General features: G+C 49.4%; 1 protein-coding gene across 4 annotated transcripts; it reads left to right on the forward strand.

The window, feature by feature from the left end:
• Window positions 1–814: 814 nt before the first annotated feature.
• On the forward strand, window positions 815–15,222 carry KCNA2 (potassium voltage-gated channel subfamily A member 2). Of its 4 annotated transcripts, none has more exons than XM_016925829.2 (3): window positions 815–906; window positions 3,093–3,421; window positions 3,867–15,222. In XM_016925829.2, exon 3 carries the CDS (start codon window positions 4,030–4,032, stop codon window positions 5,527–5,529), a length of 1,500 nt encoding a protein of 499 aa, XP_016781318.1. In that variant the 5' UTR covers window positions 815–906; window positions 3,093–3,421; window positions 3,867–4,029; the 3' UTR covers window positions 5,530–15,222. The 4 variants fall into 4 exon arrangements, with proteins under 4 accessions (XP_016781318.1, XP_016781315.1, XP_016781310.1 ...); XM_016925826.4 differs by lacking the exon at window positions 815–906 and adding an exon at window positions 935–1,186; XM_016925821.3 differs by lacking the exon at window positions 815–906 and adding an exon at window positions 1,397–1,558.
• Window positions 15,223–23,218: the final 7,996 nt, after the last annotated feature.

The raw sequence follows: 23,218 nt of genomic DNA on the forward strand, positions 1-23,218 counted from the left end.
ATCTAGTAACTGTTAGGGATTTACGTTTCCATCTGACTGCTTCCAAAACACCCAAGCCGTTCACTGACTGGGACACTAACAGGCCAGGTTCAAGGTGCTCTAAACCATACCAGCCCTTCTCTATAGTCATCTGTCATCCTTTGGGCCCACGGAGGTCACTGCCCTCCCAGACCACCCCCTGCAGCTCTAGGCAGGCTCCCAGTCTTCAACCACACCTCACAGACTACCACGATGAAACGCCAGAATCCAGAGTCCCGCTTCATGGGCTTTCAGGGCTCTCCCCACTCCCCACGAGGTACACGCATAGAGAGGAGGGTTTCCCGGCCGGAGGGTAGGGGGGAGGGCCCAGTGGGGACTTCCTGGTGCTAGAGCCCCTCTGAATCCAGAGCTCCGTGTCTACCGCAGTCTTATCTCAAGGAACCACCACTGTTTGGCACACCTGTCTAGGTGACCCTGACAGGGACCTGGAGAACAGAACTAGCAGGGGCTTGAGGCTGTCGTCTGCCTCCCAAAAGCACCCTGGACCTTCTCGGATGCCCTATCTAGGCAGAAAGTAGGCTGTGCCTCCCACACACATTTCCCGAAAGCAAAGGGCATCCTCGTCTGCCCACCTAGGGTGCTGTAAGCTGCACTCCTAAGTTCAGAGCCCTGTGGGCCACCTGGCTTTGCAAGTTCTGCCAGAGGGCCCGTTTTGTGAGTAGCTGACCATTCCCAAGGGCAGCGGCGTGTCCCCCAGCCTTCCCTGCCCGGGCCCTGGGGGAGGGAGTCGGAGAGTGGAGAGGGCCAGCCCTGCAGTGCTGCCTGTTCCTGCGGCTCCTCTCGGTGGGGGCGAACACAGCAGAAGAGTTTCTGCCACACTGCGGACCGCACCTGCTGCATTTCCCTGCGAAGCCAAATCTTTGCTGGGTAACAGGGAGGTGGGAAGCCGATCTGGAGAAGGGGTCGCGCTGGCGGGAGAAAGGGCAAGAAAGGGGTCTGCAGGTCCTGTCTGGCGGCACCACAATAATAGCAACATGTCTCCCCCGGGGCTGGATCCCGCTGTGGGCCTGGGGTAGCTGCTATTGATTATCTCCTCCTTGCCTACTTCATTGCGTTGGCAGGAGCCTCTCACCAGCGCCCCTCAACTTCTGCCCTCCCCCATCTCCCCGGCCCGGCAGCACCCAGCTGAGCTCTCCTGGAGCTTCTGGTTAGTAAGCCGGGCTCTGCCAAAGAATGTTTTCCTCGCGGGGCGGGGGCTGAGGCCCGGGGGCCCAACGAGGTGACGAGCTCGGTGGCGGCGGAGGGCAGCTTGCCGCCCCCGGCCCCCGCCGGCCCCGGCCCCCGCCGGCCCCTTTAATTCGAGTTCGCCGTCGAGCCAGGTGCGGCGCTGCGTGGCGCGGTGCGGCTGCGGGCGGCGGCCGGGAGCTCCGTACGCGCCGCCCGCGGGACTGCAGAGCCGGCTCCCGGCTGGCCGCCCGCACCCCGCCGCCGCCCGCACCCCGCCGCCGCCCGCTGCCGGGGTTCTGCCGGAGCTGGCCGTAACCCAGGAACATGGAGGCCCCGGTGCCCATCCGGAAGGGTAAATCCGTGTCGGGGCGTTGCGCGGCGCGTGCTGCCTTCCCTGCCCGGCTGCGGCGCCCAGAGGGGCTGCGGAGCACCCGGCGGCGCAGCCTGCAGCGCAGCAGGCTTGGGCTCAGTCCGCGGCGGCAAGCCCTTGCCGACCACTGCCGTCTGCTCGGCAGGTCCCAGACCGGGGAGATCAAGGGGAACTTGCACCCTGCTCAAGAAGAGTGCACAGAATGGGCTCGGGACCCTCTGGGGTTTGCGTGGCGCGGGGCGGAGGGCACGGAGAGGAGCTGATGGGTGGTGGGAAGTGCAGCTGGCAGCATAACCATGTCTGGTAAATAGCGCGGGTTGGTAGGACCTGAACCACTTGGGACGGCCGGGCTGCATTCGCCTCTTCGGCACAGAATAACAAACGGCTTTGCTGCAGAGAGGGCTTTCCCCTTCGCTGGGGCCGTGGGCTGCCGCCGAGCCCCCGCGCTTAAAAGGAAGCTGAGATCTGGGGCGGCAGCCTGGCGCAGGCTACTCCCCACCCCCCGAGATCAGGTTCCGGGATTTTGGGCTGGAGACTGAGCCTCGGCGGTCCCTCGGCTGGACCCCGGGGGCTTAAGAGCTGAACTGCGCTTGGGCCCGCAGCAGGAGCCGACCGCGCGGGCAGGAGGGGGTTAAGGTGGCGCTAGCGGCCGCGGCCAGCGGGAGGGTCTGGTCCTCTGCGCGGAGGCGAGCGCTGAGTGCGCCGAACGGAATCCCGGCCGGAGCCCGGGGCGATGGGGAGAGGGCCCAGACCCCTCCCCGCCCTGGGGCCGGCGGGATTGGGTCGGCAGGGGGCCAGTCCGGAAGCCGGCTTCCTCCAGGCTCCCCCTCTCGCTGCTGCCAAGCCGCCTCGCAGCTAGGCAGGCTGAGCGTTTGTTCTGTGCTCCCTGCCGAGGAGATGTGAGGGATTTTCTCTTGGGGGAGAAATCAGTGGTCGAGCGCCTGCCCAGCTCAAATGCCACCCGGCTCAGAGGGAGGCCTGCGGCCCAGGGATCCCGGAGGGAGAGTAAGTTCATCCAGTTTTCGTACAGTGGAGACTTTGTTGTGTGGGGTCTCCTTAGATGCGCTCTGAAGGAGTCTGTGTGTGCTGGGGGGTGGGGTGCTTCTTTTCCAGGACTGGCTGAGGTCAGAGCTTGTAGACAGGCGGCAGTGAGCTAGCTAAGCCCTCCTCTTGGGAGCTGCTGTGTCCTGACATGTGGGGGTAGGAGTGCTTCTTCCAGAGTCCTTCCTGAGAGCAGCTGGGGACTAGCAACCTGGATCAACCCAGGGAGGCCCCTGGAGAAGGCAGGCCCAGCTAAGCCTGAGTCTTGCTCCCTGGGAGAAAGTGCTTCAAGCTGATGGGAAGCCTGCCCAGAAGAGGCAAGGAGGCTGAGGGATAGTCCTCAGGCCTGGCATCAGAATGGAGGATGGGCATGGGGGCCTGTTACCTCCCATGAGGGAAGCTGCCAGACCCTCCTAAATCTTGGCACCAGCTGGTTCAAATGCCCTGGTTCCACCTTGCTGCTGTTTTTTTCCAGGCAACGTCACACCTCCTGAGGACAGCCAGGACTCCAGCTTTTGCTGAGCTTTGCATCTTGCCTCCTTCCTTCAAAAGGCTCCAGGCCCATGCTTGGCTGTCTTCAAGTCCCGCATGCCCCTGGCCAGGCACCTCACCGCCCCTCCAGCCCAGCCCAGTCCTAGAGCTCACCTCCAGGACCCAGAGTCTGCCCTTCTGCCCAGAATGACTCACCATTATTTCTAGCTCAAGTGAGACGTGATGAGGAGTTGGGCTGCCTGTTTGTGCATCTCAGATTCCTGCAGCATCTGATCAGCTCTGCAAGGAAGAGAACTTCACATCTCTGGTCAGGTAAATCAATCTATCATTTAATAACAGCCTTGTGTAGAATCACTGGGTTGGAGGCCAATGAGAAAGACCCAGGCCCAAGCTCCCTAACCATGAATACCTCCCTGGGTATGAGTATCTGAGACATTAGTGCAGCACCTGGGAGAGGGTCCACTTTTAACCTATTAGCATGGGGTTATGCTCCATGAAGCCTGTGTGGTACAAGCGGGCCTGTACCAGCCACCTTCCCCCAATGCAGGGCATTCCAGAGGTTCCTGGAGAGATTGCTACCTGCTCCCCCTGATCCCCAGACAAGTTACAAGGTGAAAGTAAATTTTGCTTTGTCGTTGTGGTGGTGGTGATCATGTGTCTGAACTCTTGGCTGAGAGATGGGAGACAAAAAGTGGCAACCCAGGTCAGGCTGCCAATGCTGAGTAGCCTCATGTCAATAACTGCCTCTGTCTTTCAGCCAAACGAGGCTGTCTCTCCAGCTCTCAGAGAGCTCTCGGGGCTCTCCTGCAGGAGACCAGGCCAATGCTCCTGTGCTTCCTGGGGCCAGTAGCAGCACCCTGAGCTCCCTGCCACCAGGCAGCTGAAAGGCATAGCGTGAGGTGCTTCTCTCAGTCCCAATTATGACAGTGGCCACCGGAGACCCGGCAGACGAGGCTGCTGCCCTCCCTGGGCACCCACAGGACACCTATGACCCAGAGGCAGACCACGAGTGCTGTGAGAGGGTGGTGATCAACATCTCAGGGCTGCGGTTTGAGACCCAGCTAAAGACCTTAGCCCAGTTTCCAGAGACCCTCTTAGGGGACCCAAAGAAACGAATGAGGTACTTTGACCCCCTCCGAAATGAGTACTTTTTCGATCGGAACCGCCCTAGCTTTGATGCCATTTTGTACTACTACCAGTCAGGGGGCCGATTGAGGCGACCTGTGAATGTGCCCTTAGATATATTCTCTGAAGAAATTCGGTTTTATGAGCTGGGAGAAGAAGCGATGGAGATGTTTCGGGAAGATGAAGGCTACATCAAGGAGGAAGAGCGTCCTCTGCCTGAAAATGAGTTTCAGAGACAAGTGTGGCTTCTCTTTGAATACCCAGAGAGTTCAGGGCCTGCCAGGATTATAGCTATTGTGTCTGTCATGGTGATTCTGATCTCAATTGTCAGCTTCTGTCTGGAAACATTGCCCATCTTCCGGGATGAGAATGAAGACATGCATGGTAGTGGGGTGACCTTCCACACCTATTCCAACAGCACCATCGGGTACCAGCAGTCCACTTCCTTCACAGACCCTTTCTTCATTGTAGAGACACTCTGCATCATCTGGTTCTCCTTTGAATTCTTGGTGAGGTTCTTTGCCTGTCCCAGCAAAGCCGGCTTCTTCACCAACATCATGAACATCATTGACATTGTGGCCATCATCCCCTACTTCATCACCCTGGGGACAGAGTTGGCTGAGAAGCCAGAGGACGCTCAGCAAGGCCAGCAGGCCATGTCACTGGCCATCCTCCGTGTCATCCGGTTGGTAAGAGTCTTTAGGATTTTCAAGTTGTCCAGACACTCCAAAGGTCTCCAGATTCTAGGTCAGACCCTCAAAGCCAGCATGAGAGAATTGGGCCTCCTGATATTCTTTCTCTTCATAGGGGTCATCCTTTTCTCTAGTGCTGTGTATTTTGCAGAGGCCGATGAGCGAGAGTCCCAGTTCCCCAGCATCCCAGATGCCTTCTGGTGGGCAGTCGTCTCCATGACAACTGTAGGCTATGGAGACATGGTTCCGACTACCATTGGGGGAAAGATAGTGGGTTCCCTATGTGCGATTGCAGGTGTGTTAACTATTGCCTTACCGGTCCCTGTCATTGTGTCCAATTTCAACTACTTCTACCACCGGGAGACAGAGGGAGAGGAACAGGCCCAATACTTGCAAGTGACAAGCTGTCCAAAGATCCCATCCTCCCCTGACCTAAAGAAAAGTAGAAGTGCCTCTACCATTAGTAAGTCTGATTACATGGAGATCCAGGAGGGGGTAAATAACAGTAATGAGGACTTTAGAGAGGAAAACTTGAAAACAGCCAACTGTACCTTGGCTAACACAAACTATGTGAATATTACCAAAATGTTAACTGATGTCTGATTGAAACCTATTACCATACTCACAGCTCAATGGAACTAATGCAGATGTTGCATAATAGCCTGCATTGTAGTCAGTGTGTTCTACAGTGTGTATCTGGTTCTGCATGGAAAGCAATAGTTGTGCAAGTGACTTTTGATCTTTTGACTTTTGATTTAGAACACAGAATATCTATCATGGCTTTCATGCACATCCTCATCACCGGCTTATGAACTTCCAAAGACGGGAGTCACCTATCAAGCTAGGATTTCAGATAGACACGTTGAGGCCACCTCATATCCCATACACAGTGCACCATATCAGTGCCATCATTCCTTCCTAATGAAATGCACACAACATCCAAGAGATGCACTCCCCTCCCCGCCATCCCACCACCTTATTTGAGCCCACCTGCCCTTTCACAGAGGAACACAATCATGGCTTAGCTTTAAATAGCTGGTGTTTGTTCAAAAGGTCATACTCATTTTTGCATTGAAAAGAACACACAGTCCTGTGTGTTGGAATTACTTTCTGTGTCACAGGCTGGAGTTTGTGAATTGCAGTTGCCAAGTAGATGCTCTGGAGGCTTGTGTTTCATAACGGAAAATGCTGCATTCTGCTTTTTCTCTGCAGTGTCGATGTGAGGGAAGCCCGGGGGAGGGACAGTTAGTATGACCGAATATGAGTTGTCAAGTTTCACATTTGTTCCCTTAGGCCTATGGGGAGAAGCTAACAAACCAACAGACCTCTAAGCCTCTGATTTCACCATTTTTGCAGGCTCCAGGGTCACAAAAACATGTCTGGTTTCTTACTGGAGTTTGCAGACATCTGCTTTCCTACTGATGTGGCCCAGCTACACTGACACTGCAGTGAAATTCACCAGTGATGCAATAGAGCTGCATGGGTGTTTGTTGCATGAATCTCAATATTTAAAACACAGGAGATAACCTATTTTCCTAGTAGCCTACACAGTATTAATATTTAGAGTATTAATAGGCTTGGAATGGTCTTGAACTAGGGGTTTTTTTCCCATCAGAAGGCAAAATCCCTCCATCAGGGGAAAAAAATAGACTATTTGGAATGGAACTAAAACTTCTGGCCCCCCAGCCTACCTATCCCTGTTCTTCTAAACAGGAACGCAGACCTCTGCAAAGCCAGAAGAGTAAGCAGGGAAGGCAGCATCTGAACACCTCACATGACTGCACCTTAGGAATTAACCTAGTCGCGGGCATGACTGTACAGTGGACCAGGGCATCTGGTCCTGACGACAGGCAGGTCTGTGGATCCAGTGTATATAAATATATATCGAGTATCTCTCTTTCACGCGTTCCTCTACCTAGCTAGTGATAGAAAAGAAATTGCATTTGAACATTGTACAAGCTTATGCAATATTTTTGACACAGGGCAATTTATGCATGTGTTTGACTATGTGCACTAGGGTGTATATATATACATACATATGTGTGTATATGTATATATACACACACACACATATATATATATATATTCATTTTCTGGAGTTCAGGTTCAGGAGCAAATCCACTGCTTGGTGGGTTGGCTGTCTAAGAGTCCTAACGGGTTAATTTGTCTCATTGGTAACCCCACTGGGCCTGGGTTTGCTGCCATTGCCTCAGACACTCCGGTATCCATGGATTCCTAGACGTTAGAATTGTCTTTCTGCCCTCCATGTGCTGCAGCTTCAGTTCCCATGGCTGAAGCTTGTCTTACTGAGTGCACAAGGGCCCTGTGGCCCTCACAGTTCCAGCTGTCCTGGGCCAGACCCACCCCGGGCCTCCTCTCTACAGTTCATCCTGTTCATCATCTCCATTTTCACCTTTTCCCTTGCCACTTGGATCTTATTATCATTTGGCTCTGCATCCGTCACTTTCACAAACCTTTCCCTAAAGAGCCAGAATGGATCCCCTGCTTTGAAACCAAGGACACCAAGGAGTAGGACTCCCTGGGACCAAATTCCACTGATCTGGACCTAAAGGGAGCCTCCTCTATGTGGAAATGTCTGAAGTCCGGGACTAAGTGATGGAGTCCCTAGATGATCCAAAGGCATCATTTTGATCTCCAGACCCAAACTCTCTCCCCATTAAACTGGCAACCAGAGCTGCTTTTTAAAAAGAACCAAAGGATGGGTAAAGAATCATTTCCCACCCCCCAGAAGAAGTAGAGTGCAAATGAGCACTGCACGGCCTAAAGGTAGACAGTAAGTTGACCCTGAAATGGCTTCAGGTAGGGGGCTTTTAACTCACCAGACTGGGCGTCTTTGCCTTTTGACAGAGTAGCTTAATTTTCCCAAACAGTGAATTGCAGGGGTCGGGCTATGCAGGGGTGGCTCCAGCCCAGGCCTCACTGCTGCCTAGTTAGCACCTACAGTTGTCTTGGGGCATGGGGCACCAGCTCAGGGTGCTAGGCCCAGGGTGCTCATTAGTGCCTGGTCACCCACATCCCCAGGTATCTGCAGGGCATCCCATGCCCAGCACAAAGCCTCTGTGCTTCTCTTCCTCTCCTTCATGGGAGGTGGTGCTGAATTTCCAAGGCATGGGGTGGGAGGGACACAGATCTTTGGAAAATAGAAGGTAAAGCAACCCATATCTGAGGCCTAGGTCAGGGATAGATATCTTATCACAGTGTCCTTGGCCCAGGACTCTAAAATGTTCACATACAGTCATGCACATTCACCACAAAATAGGTACACTGTTGTCACACAAAAACATAAAACATGTAACATGTGCAAAATACAGACAGACCAGGTTAACATAAAAGCAAACATAGAAGATATATGGTTATAATTGTATATAAAATGCACACTCTGCACAGATATAGAATTTACACAGAACATACACAAAAGACAAACATACACCACATACAAATATACAACCTGAAACTCAGGTGCAAAATACATAAAAAACTACATGGACAAAATGCATATGCATATAAGATACACAAAGGCTACTTTACCATTGTTTCTACACATAAAATACACACAAACTCAGTATATACACACGATGCATTAACTTATAATAGGCAAACAAGATACATAGCACACATGCCCAAAAATATCGCACAATACACATGAAATGCAGACATATACTCAGACCCATTGCCCTGCCCCCAGAGCTATGAATTAACAGGCACAAACAAAAGATCAGATGTAATCACCTTTGCCTGGCCTGTGTCTATATCCCCCAGGATCTTTCAAGGAATCTCTTTCTCTATTCTTTTCTCTCACTACCAGATTTCACTCCTGAGAAGTAACTCCTAGGTTTCAAGCAGGAGGATGGGTCACCACATCAAGCAGATATCTGACTAAGACCAGGAATTGCATGGGGTCTCTACCAATTCACCTTCCTCCCACCAGAAACCTGGGTGCAGGGTGTGAAAGTACCTGGGACAGCTGGTAGCCTAATATAGGCCTCCTTGCCATGACCCTTCCTTCCTTCCAGCAAATCCACACAGACAACCCAATAGCCCAGGCTCCCCTTCTCCCAGCACCTGGGATCTCCAGATTCAGCCCTATTCTCTTAAAAGCAGTAATGGCTCAAGAAACTGCAGGATCTTGAGGCCAGGACCAGGGTAAAGATGTCCCCAACATTCTCTAAGCCCACAGATTTTATTGCCCTTCCATCCTTTGCAGCTTTGTTGGGGGCACAGTCAGGAAGTTGAGACCCTATAGAGACCTGTCTCTTAAAATGAGCCACCTTTACTTGCTTGTGGCATTTCACTTGCTCTTGTGCATAAGCCCGAAGGGGCCAACTCCTGATTCCCCTCTGGGTGTGTTCAATCCCGGGCACGCTCTTCCTTTCCCTCTTGTTGGGCTCCCCTGGATGCCCTGCCTCCCATCCAATTGCTATGCAACCCAGTTCAGCTTAAGTAAAAAGTGATTAAGAACATACATCTAAGGCTAAACAAGCTAACACTTTTTAGAGGGCCTGACTTTATCCTATATTCTAAGGCCATATTTAAATACTTTCTAAGATTACCCACCATTTTGGATTACTCTTGGAGCCGGTTCTTCCCCTAAGTAGGACTAGCTGAGAGCTGAGTGCATTTTAGCAAAGGCTTCACCTACATCGGAAGTAAAGAGTCACAGTCAGGCTTTGGATCAGGCCTCACTCCTGATTTCTGCTCCTGCAGCCATCCCGTTGTGTCTCACCCTCCCTTCCAGTGATGGTCGCAGCTCCCAGTCTCTACAGAAAAGGTAACAACAGTAGGGAATGGACATATGGGTCCAAAACGTGTGCATTGCTGGAAACTTGTGTTTCCAGGTCAAGGTACCATTCCTGTTGGCTTCATCAAGTGCCTCTGTGGATTCATTTTCAAGAAACTTGGAGTTTTCAGGAGACCGAAAAGGAAGAGGCCCAGGAAAGGTGGAGAGATTGTCAGGAAGAGAGAGTGGCTGAGTGGGTCAAATTTCAGAGTAAACTTTTTAGGAGCCAACATTTAATTAAGAAAATAATTAAGGCTCTGTGCTTTCTGAAACTTCAGTGATATTTGACATGCTCTCTTCCTTCTTCTCTGCTTGCCTCTGTCCCTCTCACCTGTGTTTCTGAGGCTAGTATTGGCATGTCACCATGAGGTTAGCCTTTTAAAAGGGGCCCCATGGGAGTGTGCCTCTAGATTGCATTAGCCTAGTATGGAAAGGGCTCCCATGGAAGCTGTGATGGCCTGAGACCCCAGCCTGGGTGTTCATGTTGCTGCTCCGTGTTGGGAGGGCCCAGGACTAGCTTGTCCTACCTATTCTTCCTGGATCTCTCACTATATTATAGTGAGGACTCTATCAGTATCAACCCATGTGGAGAGAGGACAGCACCCTCTGAAGCTCCTCAGGCTGGGGATTCAGCACTGCCCACAGTAGTAGAGTCATAGAGGCTGACTCCCCCCTAAGGAAACTATAGAACAGTGTGCAAATTGCATATGAAGGTGGCACCACTACCCCTATGTCAGGCAGGGGAGCACAGTGCTTTGACTTGTTTTCTCAAGAGAGGGGATGATGGTGCTGAGCTCTGCTCCCCAGAGCTTTCCTGGGGCCCATTGTCATAATAACTTGTATGTGGGTGATGGCCGCCTCGTCTGCGAGGGCTATAATATCCATGGTGCTCCTTGGTTGCACAATGGAGGTTCCCCTAGCCTTGGCAAGGTATCCATTGCCAGGTTTGAACTCACGACCTTAACCTCATTAACATCATCAGTCACCTGAGCCAACGCGCAGAGAGGGGGATGCTGGGAGCTCTCTCAGTAGCTATTATGACCATCATCTATATCTTCAGACTTAGCCCTTGTTGAGTCCAACCCTGTTCCCCTATCAAAGCAACCAGCAGGGACAGACGGAGGTAGGGGCTCCCCTACATGCAGGAAGTTTCTCTTCCTCAAACTAACCTAGTTTACTTTTCCTTTCTTTCTGCTTCCCTTCCCACCAAATCTCAGCTTCATCTCTCATAGTTTGTGTTTGAATATTTTTAAAGAGGAAAAGTGCAATAAAATAAATAGCGACTGTTTTCTTTAGCAATAGCTCTTTCAAAATCTTGCTCTCAGGACTGAAAAGTGATAGATAGTACCTGGATTATCAGATAATGCCCTTGACTTCTGGGGGCTCATTCACAGTCTCTGTAGTTTCTTCTTCTTCCCACGTGTTCACATGACTCCTGTCCTCTTGAGATCTGACCTCCTTCTGGAATGGACACATATGCTAAGATGCAGTGTATGCACAAGGAAGGCCTGTGAGAGGGCTTTGTCACTCTGTCTCCTTCCTGTGTGCACCTCTCTGTCTCCGTGTGTGTCTCTGTCCCCTCTCCCTCTGTCTCCCCATTTCTGCCTGCTGTCATACAGCATCCTTACAACCTCTAGGCATGAAAATCCTAAGTTTGTGTGACCTTTTCAGCCCATTTTGTTGACTTTCCCTCAGTCTGGCAGATGTAATGGAAGCCTACACGAAAGCACTTCCCAATAGATAAGAATAAAGCATCCTGAGCCATTACAGAAGATCATTTCCATGCACTAAAAGCCATTACTTGATCCTTTTGCTGCCCCTTCTCCCTTCCCCAGGGAGACGGATGCTGAGGGAATGTGGCCTGGAGGTTTGCACTTGGGATCAGTAGCCTGGGCAGATTTGGGAATTGCCCTCTGACTCTCTTTCAAAATAAGCTGACTTGCTCAACCAAAGGGACTCCGTGAGAGCTGCAGAAGGAAGCAGGTTCTTGTGGGTTTCAGTAGAAGTCTACAGGGATAGAAGTTTGGGTGGTTAGGGCATGACATTAGTGAAATAAAGACTCTACCACCCGCTAGAGTGTGCAGCTGCACAAATATTTGCACACATAGCCAGGGGCTTCAGAAGAGTCCCCTTTCCTAACATCTGTGAAGTTAAATGTTCAGACTGGACAATCAGGGAAGGCTGGCAACCCCAGGGTCCCATTCCATTCTTTTTTGATCTACCTTGCTCTATACACATATGTACAGCAAAACCTCAGTTAACTGATGGGGAAACCTCAGGGACAGGAACATCCTGGTTGCTTTGCAATTTTGGTTATTTGAGTGGGAATGGGAAAGCATGTCTGGTTCAACCTTTGTTATTGAGAAAAATATTTCCTAAGTAGGTTAGCATAACTTTCCTGCCTTAGTTAAGTAGAGTGTTTGAAGATAACAGGGACCTTGCCTTGCTCAGGGTCAACATTGTAAACCTCAGTGCTTATTGTACAGTAGTGGACATAGGTGGAGAAGACCAAAGAGACAGGCTGAATGGCTGCTGGCTACAAGACAGGCCTGGAAATGGGCCACTGGGGCACGTCCTGGCTCATCAGAGCCCTTGCTGTCATTTGCCTCTTTCTACTGAAAGGATAGTAAGAAAACATAATTCTTGTCAATCAAGGTTTTGGTTAATTGGTCCTGAGTTTTTAGAGGTTTTCCATATATACATATATTTATGTGTGTATATATATATATATAGTATATGTATATATGTATACTATCTTTAAATTATAGAATTATACATTGACCAATCTCCTTAGTTTCACTTATGTGGAATAAATTTGGCAATCCAAGGAATAAACTGCATTTATGTGCATTTTTTGAATGACCTCCTTTGCATTCTTTTCACCTCTCCAGTTCTACTCTTTTTTTTTTCTGCTTAGGGACCTCTCTAGAAGGCAGATCTTTCATAAAAAAAGAACAGGCTACAGGATCACCTCTTTCCTTTCCCTCCCAGGTGGCTGCCTGACTCAGGGATAAAAGGGAAGTCTGATCTAACAGCCAGGTGCTTTTGCCTTTCTTCTGTCTGCCCTGGTTGGCTATAACCTCATCACTGAGGATCAGAAAAGTTATTCCAAACTTTGTACTCTAGGGGAGTGGAAAGCTTGAAGACCTGGCAAAGGATTTATCTATTTAGCATTCTCTTTGTCATTGGTGGTGCCCTAGGTTTGAGGTTTGTGAGATCTGAAAGTAACATTCCAGTGAAGAACTAAAGCACATCTCTGCCACACAGAAGGTGAGGTTTGTGGCAATCAATGGAACTAACAAATCCATTCTGTTTTTTATTATGACTAAACCTAAGTTGAGGGTGTGGGTATTAGAGCAGCTGAAATTCAGTTGCCTCTTTGGGGGTAAGCTGTACACATCACTCAAGAAACAGCTGGATGCAAGCTAAAACCTGCTCATTCTCCCTCTTGCCTGCTAGTGTGTTAGATCCATGGAAGACAGTTTCTCTCAGCCTCACCTCTTGCATTTGAGTGTTGCTTTCTACCTGGATGGGAGTGGGAGGGATTTTTCACTGTATCTGGAGCAATTGAAGTGGTGCAGGGGTGTCTGCCATCTCCCCACACCCACAGAAGCCCTCCAGTCTGGCTATGTTAGTTGTGATCAGGCAGCAGAAGCCCATAACCCAGACTTGGCATGACCAGCTGGTGCACTGAGGCAGTTGAGGTGGCCTGTCTGGATGGCTACTTCTTGTACTTCATGAACCTTAGCATGGAAATGGATATAACTTTCTGTGCTCCTCTGCACTCCTAAAATAGTCTAATATGTTCCAGATGAGTTTGCAGCTGAGAACTCCCTGCATCATTCCACTGATGGATGCACAGGGCATGATTATGTAATAATGTGGACAGCTACTGCAACATCTAGATCATTGAGGGCAGTGTAGATGTGGCTGTGTGCTAGGACCCTTGGTAGCTATCCAGAGGACTCAGTCCGGTGTCTTTCTGAGTCTCTGTGAGAGGCCTCTAAGCCCTGCTTCTCTGTGAAAATGATTCCCTAGACACCGAATGCCTTGTTTGTATGAGTGAGTAAATGCTCTGGGCTTCTAGAGAAAGCAATAGGAGGAGCTGGGAGGAAGAGAATATTCAGGGGCGCACTTTGCTACCAAACAATTTCCATGTCAGCTGCTAACATTACTGCCTTTTTAGCCTATGAAGTGTAGGGCAAGGACTTTGACCTGCCAGGTGGGGCTGGAAAGGAGCACATCAGCTCCAGGCTAAGAAATGGGATAGAAAAGCAAGAAGAGAGGCCTGGCTGGCTTTGGCGGGGGTGAGTCTCAGCTCCTGAGGGTTTGAACATGCTCTGTGCTTGCCCCAGTTCTGCCTTCACGTGGGATCCAGCGACCCAGTTTCCTTTTGTTGTCGTGCTTGGATGGTTCCTTCATTTGAAGGGCCCCAGGAAGCTGGAAAGTCCCATGATCAAGCTCTAGCCTGCTGAGCAAACAATACCCCAGCCAAATTGGCCTCTTCCTGGTTTTCTGCATCCCTGCACCCCTCTCTCCACTAAGGATAATCTTGGAACAGTTGAGATTAATGGTGCCAGCAATCAAGGAAGATTCTCTAGTTTTCATCAGGGACATAGCTGTAAAGCTCATGAGTGGAGGATGCTATTTCCTTTTCCAGACCTGTGTGCTTATGTGCTTATATAGGCTGCCTCTGGAGACTTTATATTGTGTGTGATGTGTATATATATATATACACACCACACACATATATATATATATGTATATATATATATATATATAGAGAGAGAGAGAGAGAGAGGAAATGGCCGCCGCTCACTTAGGCTCATGCAGCACAGACTCCAGTTAGGGTTTGCACTGGCTTCCTTGCTGCTTGTGCATGAATCTTCAGCTGCCCTCCCATGTCCTCTCTCTAATAATTGCTGAAAACTCAAAGAGGTAGATAAATAAGCCTCCTTGGGATCAATAGCAGAAGGAACTCCAAGGCTGATGGTAAAGCTTCGTAAGGATGATGCCGAAAGGGAACTGGGGTCTCCATGGTGATAAGAGGCTGGGGACCAATGAGAGCTGAAGGCAGAGCAGGACTTGTGGGGAAGACTCATGGGAATTGGGAGTCATTTAACTATTTGTTTGCTTCATGAAAATTTAGACACCAGCTGTAACTACATTGCACAGGATGTATTGATATTATCATTCTTGCTGACATATTCTGGAAGCTTTCAGCCCCACCAACACTGCCCCACCCAGGACTTCTGCAGCTGAGAGTTCCTGTGTCAGTAGGGTCTGATATTTGTACATAGGTTATACATATATGTGTACATATGTGCCTCAATGAACATTGCCTGTCCACCTGATCATGGGTGTACATAGACTTCATAGAGCTCCACAGTCTTTTGTAAATATTGACACAAGTAAATAAGTATATAAATATATATTACTGGGGATTTATTTTAACATCATTCTGTGTGATATGAAAAAAATAAAATTTTTGACAGACACTGATGGTTTTCACTTGTTTCTTGCCTGCTGGGATTATCATCCCTACAACATGCAAGTGTGCTTGCCTCACTCTCAGCCTAGTTTCTGTGGCCATGAGGGTCCAGGCAGAGACCAGGCAGGATGGGAGAGGGTCCTCCTGGATGCATTGGGTATCATCTTGGTGTGTGCCTGCCTGCCCTTGACTGGGAGCCCTGCGCAGACGCGGCAGAGTATGTGGATGGGAGGGTGGGTGGGTGCGTTTGAGATCTCCCCAATTACATCAACACTTCCTGTATCTTCCATGGAGCTGGAGGATGTGTGGGGGCGGGGTACCCAGTTTGAAGACCAAACACAGTCTGGGAATCATTTAAATGCAGCCGCACCCACATTTGCAGGCCTTGTCCTCAAACCCACCCCCACCTCTGCCCATTACTGCTGGCCCAGGAGTCTGGACCAACCGTGCTGTCCACTCTCAAGTGAGGAGAATGTCTATCTTGGCCTCCTGAGATGGAGACACAGCAGCACCTTCGTGGAGAAGGTCCTAACACACACACACACACGCGCGCGCGCGCGCACACACACTGCTGAGGCACATCTATGTGATTTCCTCTGAGGGCTAATCTAGTCCTGAACTCCTGCAAATTTAGACAGCTCAAAAGAGGCCATGGTGTGGAGTATGACCACAGGGAAGTCGGTGCCTCAGCCACTAGCAGGCACATCCCACCCCTGACCACCCCCCTACTCCAAACACCCAAATACCCAGGTATCTTATTAAAGATATTTAGTTTTACCCCTTCACAATCTACCATGCTCTGCCCCTAGGAAAACTGACCAGCCAAAGCAGCTGGGCTCCCCACCCTCACCTCACCTTCAGAAGGATGTGTTTCTGGGTGCACGTACTGAGGTGACAAGGGAGAGGGTGGCAAAGAGACAAGAACCATTTGGGACAGCTGCTGCTATGGGCACCTTCATATTGGGCATTTCCCCCACCATAGTGGGGCTCTAGACCTCTGCGGAACAGCCTCAGGCTGACTAATGGAGTGGGGCTCCCTACTCCAAAGAAATGGGAAACTGAGTCAGGCTCCCAGGCCTGGTCCCTCCTGCTGGGACTGCGTGAGGAACTCCTGCCTCCAAGAAGCTGGGATGCTGGGAAGATGGGAGCTGGGAAGAATTTTGTCTAAACAGTCCCTGACTGTTTAGATCTTGTTAGGTAAACTGTTAACTTAGCTCTTGTTAGGTAAAAGCAAGGAGGAAAGGGAGGGAAAGGGAAAAGGGATGTGTGGAAGCTACAACATCAAGATCCGCATTCTTCTCTCCACTTTGGTGAGGAGAGCTCAGCTAGTTCAAGTGTAGTCCACCCATGCCACCTATGCACACCGAACCCTCCCCACCTGACCTGAGGCACCTGCCCTGTACACACTCGACCACCCTGGGCTCACCCCAACCAGTAGCTCCCACTTAAGAGGGGCACTTGATGGGGTGGGGTATAAGTGGGGAGCTCTCCTAGTCCAGGGGGCCAATGTGGTGGACAGGGGGAGCAAAGCTGATTGGCACAACTGAGAAACAATATTAACCCTGGAGAAAGAGAACAGCTCTGGAGCCAAAGGCTTGGGTTTTGAATCCCAACTCTGTCACTCACCGGCTCTGCAACCCTGGGGCACACTCTCTTTGAGCCTCAGTTTCCTCACTTCTATAAAGGAAATCATGACTCCTGCCTTATCTTGTGAAGATCAAATGAGCACCTGACGCATAGTGGGAGCCAATAAAAATATATGAGTGTGCCCTTTCTCTTGGATTCCCATGTCCTAAAGATCCATGTGGGGCAGGATACTCAGAAATCTGAAAGTTGAAGGATTTTCAACCTTTTCTGGCCCAAGGGTTTCTAATCTGGAACAAGGGGTACAACGATCAACTCCAAAGGGTCTAAAAGCCCCTGAAATGATGTATGACATGTTGTGGTATGGTTATTTTTCTTGACGTGTCCACAGCCCCCAAAATTTAAAACTATTGGTCAAAAGTAGACACCTTATCTTCTCCTCTATATCCAGGAAGGAACAGTGATTTGTCCACAGTGATTTTCATATATTTAAAAACATTCCTTTATTCAAAAAAATGTTTTTGCATTTGATGCTTAGGATATTCTGCCCTTGTGGGTTTTCCAGACAGGAGAAGAAGATGGGAATTTACCCGCACCTGAGTTAGTGGCCAGCACAGAGCTAGACCCGGCTCCTGCTCCAGGACTTCTCTTTCTATTAATCTATCCCATGTGCAGTAGCTGTGCTTGAGTCTCAGGTCCTGGAATCAAGACCTGAAATATCCCCAGGCTGGTTTAGCACAGCAGTGGGGGAAGAACCACATATTTTGAAGTGATTAATGCTATTTAAATGACATGCAAATGAGGCAGGTCTGCATCTTTTTAATCCATCAACTGGGGCATTTCTCAATCTATCAGCTCTGGTTATCCTGTCCTTTTGTTTTCTTAGGTTACCTCCTCACACAGACTCACACACCCTAACTTAGGTCAGTAAACAAAACATTCACAAATCACTGGCTTATCAAGAAATGGTCAAGGCTCTTTGGCCTTGTACCTATTCCAACCTGAACACTAGCCAGGACTTGTAGTCACAATGGTGGCCAAAATATCTATGTCTTGGAAAAGCAGAGAAATGGCCTTGTTCTAGGACCCCTCACCTTGTATCTTTCTCTGGCCCTAGAAGAGACCTCTCATCTCAACTTCTTGGGTCAGACTGGCCTTTAGGTGCAGCCACTGCGAATCACCTGAGTTAAATGGCCTGTGGTCAAGGTGCCACACATCTCCTAATGCCCTGTCCCACAGGTCCCATCGAGATTGCCTTCCAGAGCCTGCCCAACACCACATCAGCCCTAGGACCAAACCCCTCCTCAATTCCAAGAGACTAGAGCTCCAAAGAGTTCCTACAGGCTTCCCAGATTCTAAGGATGGTGAGACTTGTTGCCTTAGGAAATGCTGGGCCTTGGAGTCAGGGTTGGGTTCCATCTCTGGCTCTACGGTATAGGCTATTATCTATGTGACCCTAACAAGGGAGTTAACATTCTAAACCTCAGTTTTCTTGTCTCAACTTAAGATTAAAATGCCTACCTTACAGGGTCAGCATGAAGATTTTAAAAGGCATTAATATCTATATAAATACAAAGTACCGTACGTGTTATAAGAGCTTACTTTGTGCCAGACTGCAAAGTATATGACATGCATCATCCCATTTGGTTATCATTTGGTTATTTGTCCCCACCCAAATCTCATGTTAAAATGTGATCCCCAATGTTGGAGGTGGGGCCCGGTGGGAGGTGTTTGAGTCATAGGCACAGATCCCTCATGAATGTCTTGGGTCATCCCCTTGGTGATAAGTGAGTTCTCACTCTTAAGTTCACACGAGGTTCTGGTCATTTAAAAGTGTGAAGCACCCACCCCCCTCCCTCTTGCTCCTGCTCTTGCCATGTGAAGTGCCTGCACCAGGCACCATGAGTAAAACCTCTCTGAGGCCTCCCCAGAAGCAGATCCAGGTGTTATGCTTCTGGTGCAGCCCACAGAACCGTGAGCCAATTAAACCTCTTTTCTATACAAATTACCCAGTCCTGGCTACTTATAGCAATGCAAGAATGGCCTAATACAGTAGGTGTTATATCTATATTTTAATCAGATTAAGAAACTGAACTTCAAAGAGGTTGCATAGGTAGCCCAAGGTCACGCAGCTAAATAACTGGCACAGTCTTTGTGAGGTCCAAGCCCATACTCTTTATGAATATTACAATCAATAGATATTAGTCCTTCCGTCATCATTGGCTTCTTCCCCCAGGTGATTGAGGGTACATAGATATTTCTTTTTTTTTTTTTTTGAGGCGGAGTTTCACTCTTTTTGGCCAGGCTGGAGTGCAATGGCACAATCTCGGCTCACTGCAACCTCCGCCTCCTGGGTTCAAGCAATTCTCCTGCCTCAACCTCCTGAGTAGCTGGGATTACAGGCGCCCGCCACCATGCCCGGCTAATTTCTTGTATTTTTAGTTGAGACAGGGTTTCACCATATTGGCCAGGCTGGTCGCAAACATAGATATGTCTTAAAAGAAGGCAAGCAAAAGAACCTCATCAGCCCTAAGGAGGCTTAATATAATCAAAATAGTCCACCTAACCTAGGTGAACTAGGCTGGGAATGGCTTTGATCTTGGCTCTAAGCTCCATCTTGCTGAGCCCTGGTAAGTGGCATCTGAGATCTGTGGGATGGAGAAAGGCGCCAACCCAGGGAAGAACTGTCTCACTCTTCTTGTGGTGGAGGAAGCCAGGCCAAGCAGAAAGCCGCTGTTCTAACCCCAACCCCAGAGGTGTTAAGTGAGTAGCCTCCTCCCACACGCTGGCGGACCCCAGCCAAGCCCCACCCTGTTCCTAGAGCCAATGCTCCATTTCTACCTCTAGTCACCTAAGTGTCCAAGGTTACAGTTATCAGGCACCTTGCCAACTCATTCCACAACCCATCCATCTAGACCTTGGTGTGCCCAGCATCTTTGCTCTAAGTGGGACCAGACCTTTTAGGAACTCTGTCCCACCTCCCTCCACACCCCTCCACCAGCTCTTAGTGCCCCTTCACACCCAACGTGCTTCAGATGGTGGCTGTGGCTGAATGGAGTTCTCCTCCTCCTCCCTCAGAGAGTAAAGGGTGAATAGACCTATCTTGGGAAAGACACACACACACACAGAAGCACAGTCAGAGAAATATAAAGTCCCAGGACCTGATTTCATCATTGTTAGCCTAACCTTGCAAGCTACTAAATCAAAAGTAAGATATTTCTTATACAAAGTAGGTATTCAGTAAATACAATGGCTAAATAAATGATTCAAATTCAACTAAGAGATAAGGACCATAAACCATGTGCAGGCATTGCACTGGGCAGTTTGCCTGTATTATCTCTCTTAACTCTTGCAACAACTCCATGATATCATTGTCATTATCTCAATTTTCAGATGAGAAAATTGAGGCTCAGGGAGGCAAAGTAATTGCCCATCCTCAAACAGCTAATAAAAAGCAAATCTAGGACTGAGCTCCAAGACAGCACGAAGCCATCTGTGATGGTTGCTATTAAGTGTCAACTTGACTGGATTGAGGGATGCCTTGATGGCTAGTGAAGCACTTTTTCTGGGTAGTCTGTGAGCGTCTGTCAGTTTCCAGAAAAGACTGACGTAAGTCAGCGGACTGAGAGAGGAAGACCCGACCTCAGTGTGGGCAGGCACCATCCAGTGGGCTGGTGGCCCAGCTAGGACAAAGAGGGCAGAAGAAGGGGCTATGCTTGGGTCTCACTCCCCATTTCCTCCCATCCCACTCCCTGTCTGCCTCTTTCGCTCTTTCTCTCGCTCTCTCTCTCTTCTGGAGTAAGAGGCCTTTGTTTCCTCTTGCCTTTGGACATCAGACTCCAGATTCTTGGGCTTTAGGATTCGGGACTTGCACCAGAGGCCTCCCAGGGGCTTTCAGGCCTTTGGCCTCAGACTGGGGGCTACACTCTTGGCTCTCCTTGTTCTGAGGCTTTCAGAGTTGAACTGAGACATGCTGCCAGCCTCTCTGGGAGCCACACTACTGGCTTCTGTCATCTTCCAGCTTGCAGAAAACCTATCTTGGGACTTCACCTTAGCAACTATGTGGGCCAATTCCCCCTAATAAATTCCCTTTCATATTTATCCGTGTTCCGCCCCTCTGGAGAGCCCTGACTAATACACTGTCAAAGCCTTTGATGTGAAACCAGAGCCACCATCCTGGTGGGGTCAACACTCAGCTGAGCCTTACAAGGACACTTCAGCAAAAATCGCCAAGGACTCTGACTCTGTTTCCCCAACCTCTTACCCCTGAAACTCCAGGAAAATATAGGAACAAGGCATTCTGGGGAAGATAAGGAAGTCTAGGGATTATGAGGTACAATGGAATGGGATCACCCTCCTCGGGTATTTTTGTCAGTGGGATTCATGAGGCTGCAAGGTGTGAATGAGCAATTGCTATATTAAAAGTTCCTGAAAAAGCTGTCTTCCTTTGGGTGTCAGCTCCTGACAGACAGAGAAAGCCTAGCGGGAGGTCTGAACTTCTTCCCCAGCCCCCTTCTTCATTCCTCCCCATCAGAAAGGAAAGGTGTAGAAAAAAATTAATTGGGAGAGGGGAGGAAATGAACCCTGAACCAATAGTAGCCCATAAATAGGCAGGAGCCTTTAATAAATGATTGCAAAATAAATGAGTAATTCTAGGAATGAATAATAAAAGAAAACGCTTATATATGGCACATACTCTATGCCAGGCCCTGTTCTAAATAAGTTTATCAATCCTTACAACCATCCTATGTCTAAGGCCCTAATTAGCCCCACATTATACTCAGGAGAACAGAGGCACAGAGAGGCTTAACTGACTTGTGAGGAAGCTGTACATAACTTCCAAAGGCAGGATTTGAACCCAGGTCATCTGGCCACAAAGCCCATGCTACTAACTCTCCCTCTTATTCATGACCCAGACTCCAAAGCAGTTTCTTATCCACTGACCTTCACAGTAAATCTGTGTGGCAGCCATCGGGTCAGGCATTACAACACTCAGTTTGTAGACAAGAAAACCATGGTGCTGAGAGGATGGAAACTTGCCAAGGACACATAGCTGGAAGTGAAGAAAAGAACTCAGGTCTCTTGTCACCTGGTCCCTGCTTCCTTATGTGACAGTTGCCTCCCAAGAATAAGGCAAGGGGTGAGGAAGTTGGGGGCAATAGAATCCTGGCTAGTCCAGTCTGGAAAGGGTCTTGGAGATCAACTAGACCAATTGCCTTATTTTGTAGGTGAGAAGATTGAGGTCCAGAGGAGGCCAGCAGCTTGCTTAAGGCCACAAGTAAATTGGCAACTAAAATGCCAGTCTGCCAACTGCCAATCAAGCCAATTACACCATGCTCTTCTTCCAAAGAAGTCAAGGGTCACAGCATTTGGCAAGAGAGAGATGCACTAAGTCAGGCACCATGAATTAAGCTCCTATTATGTTCCAGCACCTCATGCAAATGCATAGAATGCAAAGAATTGTATCCCCTTCCTTGCTATTGGGGAATATATATCTGTAAACAAAACAGTCAGAGCTCCTGCTTTCATGGACTTGACTTTCTGGTGGGGGATAAGTGAGAAAGAAAATACTATTAATAAAATCAAAGCAAGATTGGGAGATGAAGAGTGACAGTAGGCGGTGCACTTTTATGCAGGATGGGCAGGGAAGGTCTCTTGGATAAGGTGACATCTAAGCAGAGACCTTTAGGAAGTCAGAGAGTTGGCCATACAGATTCATGTGAGAAGATCATTCCATGCTCAGGGAGTGCAAGGGCACAGTCAGTGAGGCGAGGTGGAAGAGGGCATGCATTGAGGCCAGTGCTGCAGGAGCAGAAGAAGCAAGGGGGAAGACAATGGGAAATTAAAGAGTAAGGTTGGGAAGGGGACTTGCAGATTCTATAGGACCTTGTAGGACTCTGGACTCTGCTCTGGGTAAGGTGGGAAGCCATAGGAGGCTTTTCAGCATAGGAGAAACTTAACTGGACATACTGTTTTCAGATCACCTCAGCTGCTGTTTTGAACAGACTCTAGGGGGCAAGGATAGAGTCTGGGGCCCAGTGAGAAGGCGACTGCAATCATTCAAGCAAGGAGCACGGAGGCTGGGATGGTTGCAGCAGAGAAGTTGGGGAGAAGCAGTTGGACTTTGGATACACACTAAAGGCAGAAGCAATGGGATTTGCTGGTGAACTGAGTATGCAATGTAAGAAAGACAAAGGCATCCATCATGACTCCAAGTTTTAGGTCTGAGCCCCACCCAAGCATAAACCCTCTGCCCTCAGCAACAAACTCTGGCCCGTCCTGGCCTGGCCAGGCCTGGCCCTGACTTAATTACAAGATCAATCCAACCAGCTGCCCTGCCAGCAGGAGTGCCCCTGGGCCTCAGCTTGGCCAGCCCCTGGGGTGTAGCTCCTGGGCTTGTCAGAGGGAGTTAGCCTCAC

Source organism: Pan troglodytes, chromosome 1 (assembly GCF_028858775.2).
Source record: "Pan troglodytes isolate AG18354 chromosome 1, NHGRI_mPanTro3-v2.0_pri, whole genome shotgun sequence".
Taxonomy (NCBI): Eukaryota; Metazoa; Chordata; class Mammalia; order Primates; family Hominidae; genus Pan; species Pan troglodytes.

What these genes read in the sequence shown, in the direction of transcription:
- KCNA2 (XM_016925829.2), top strand. Translation starts at nt 4,030, where the DNA reads ATGACAGTGGCCACCGGAGACCCGGCAGACGAGGCTGCTGCCCTCCCT.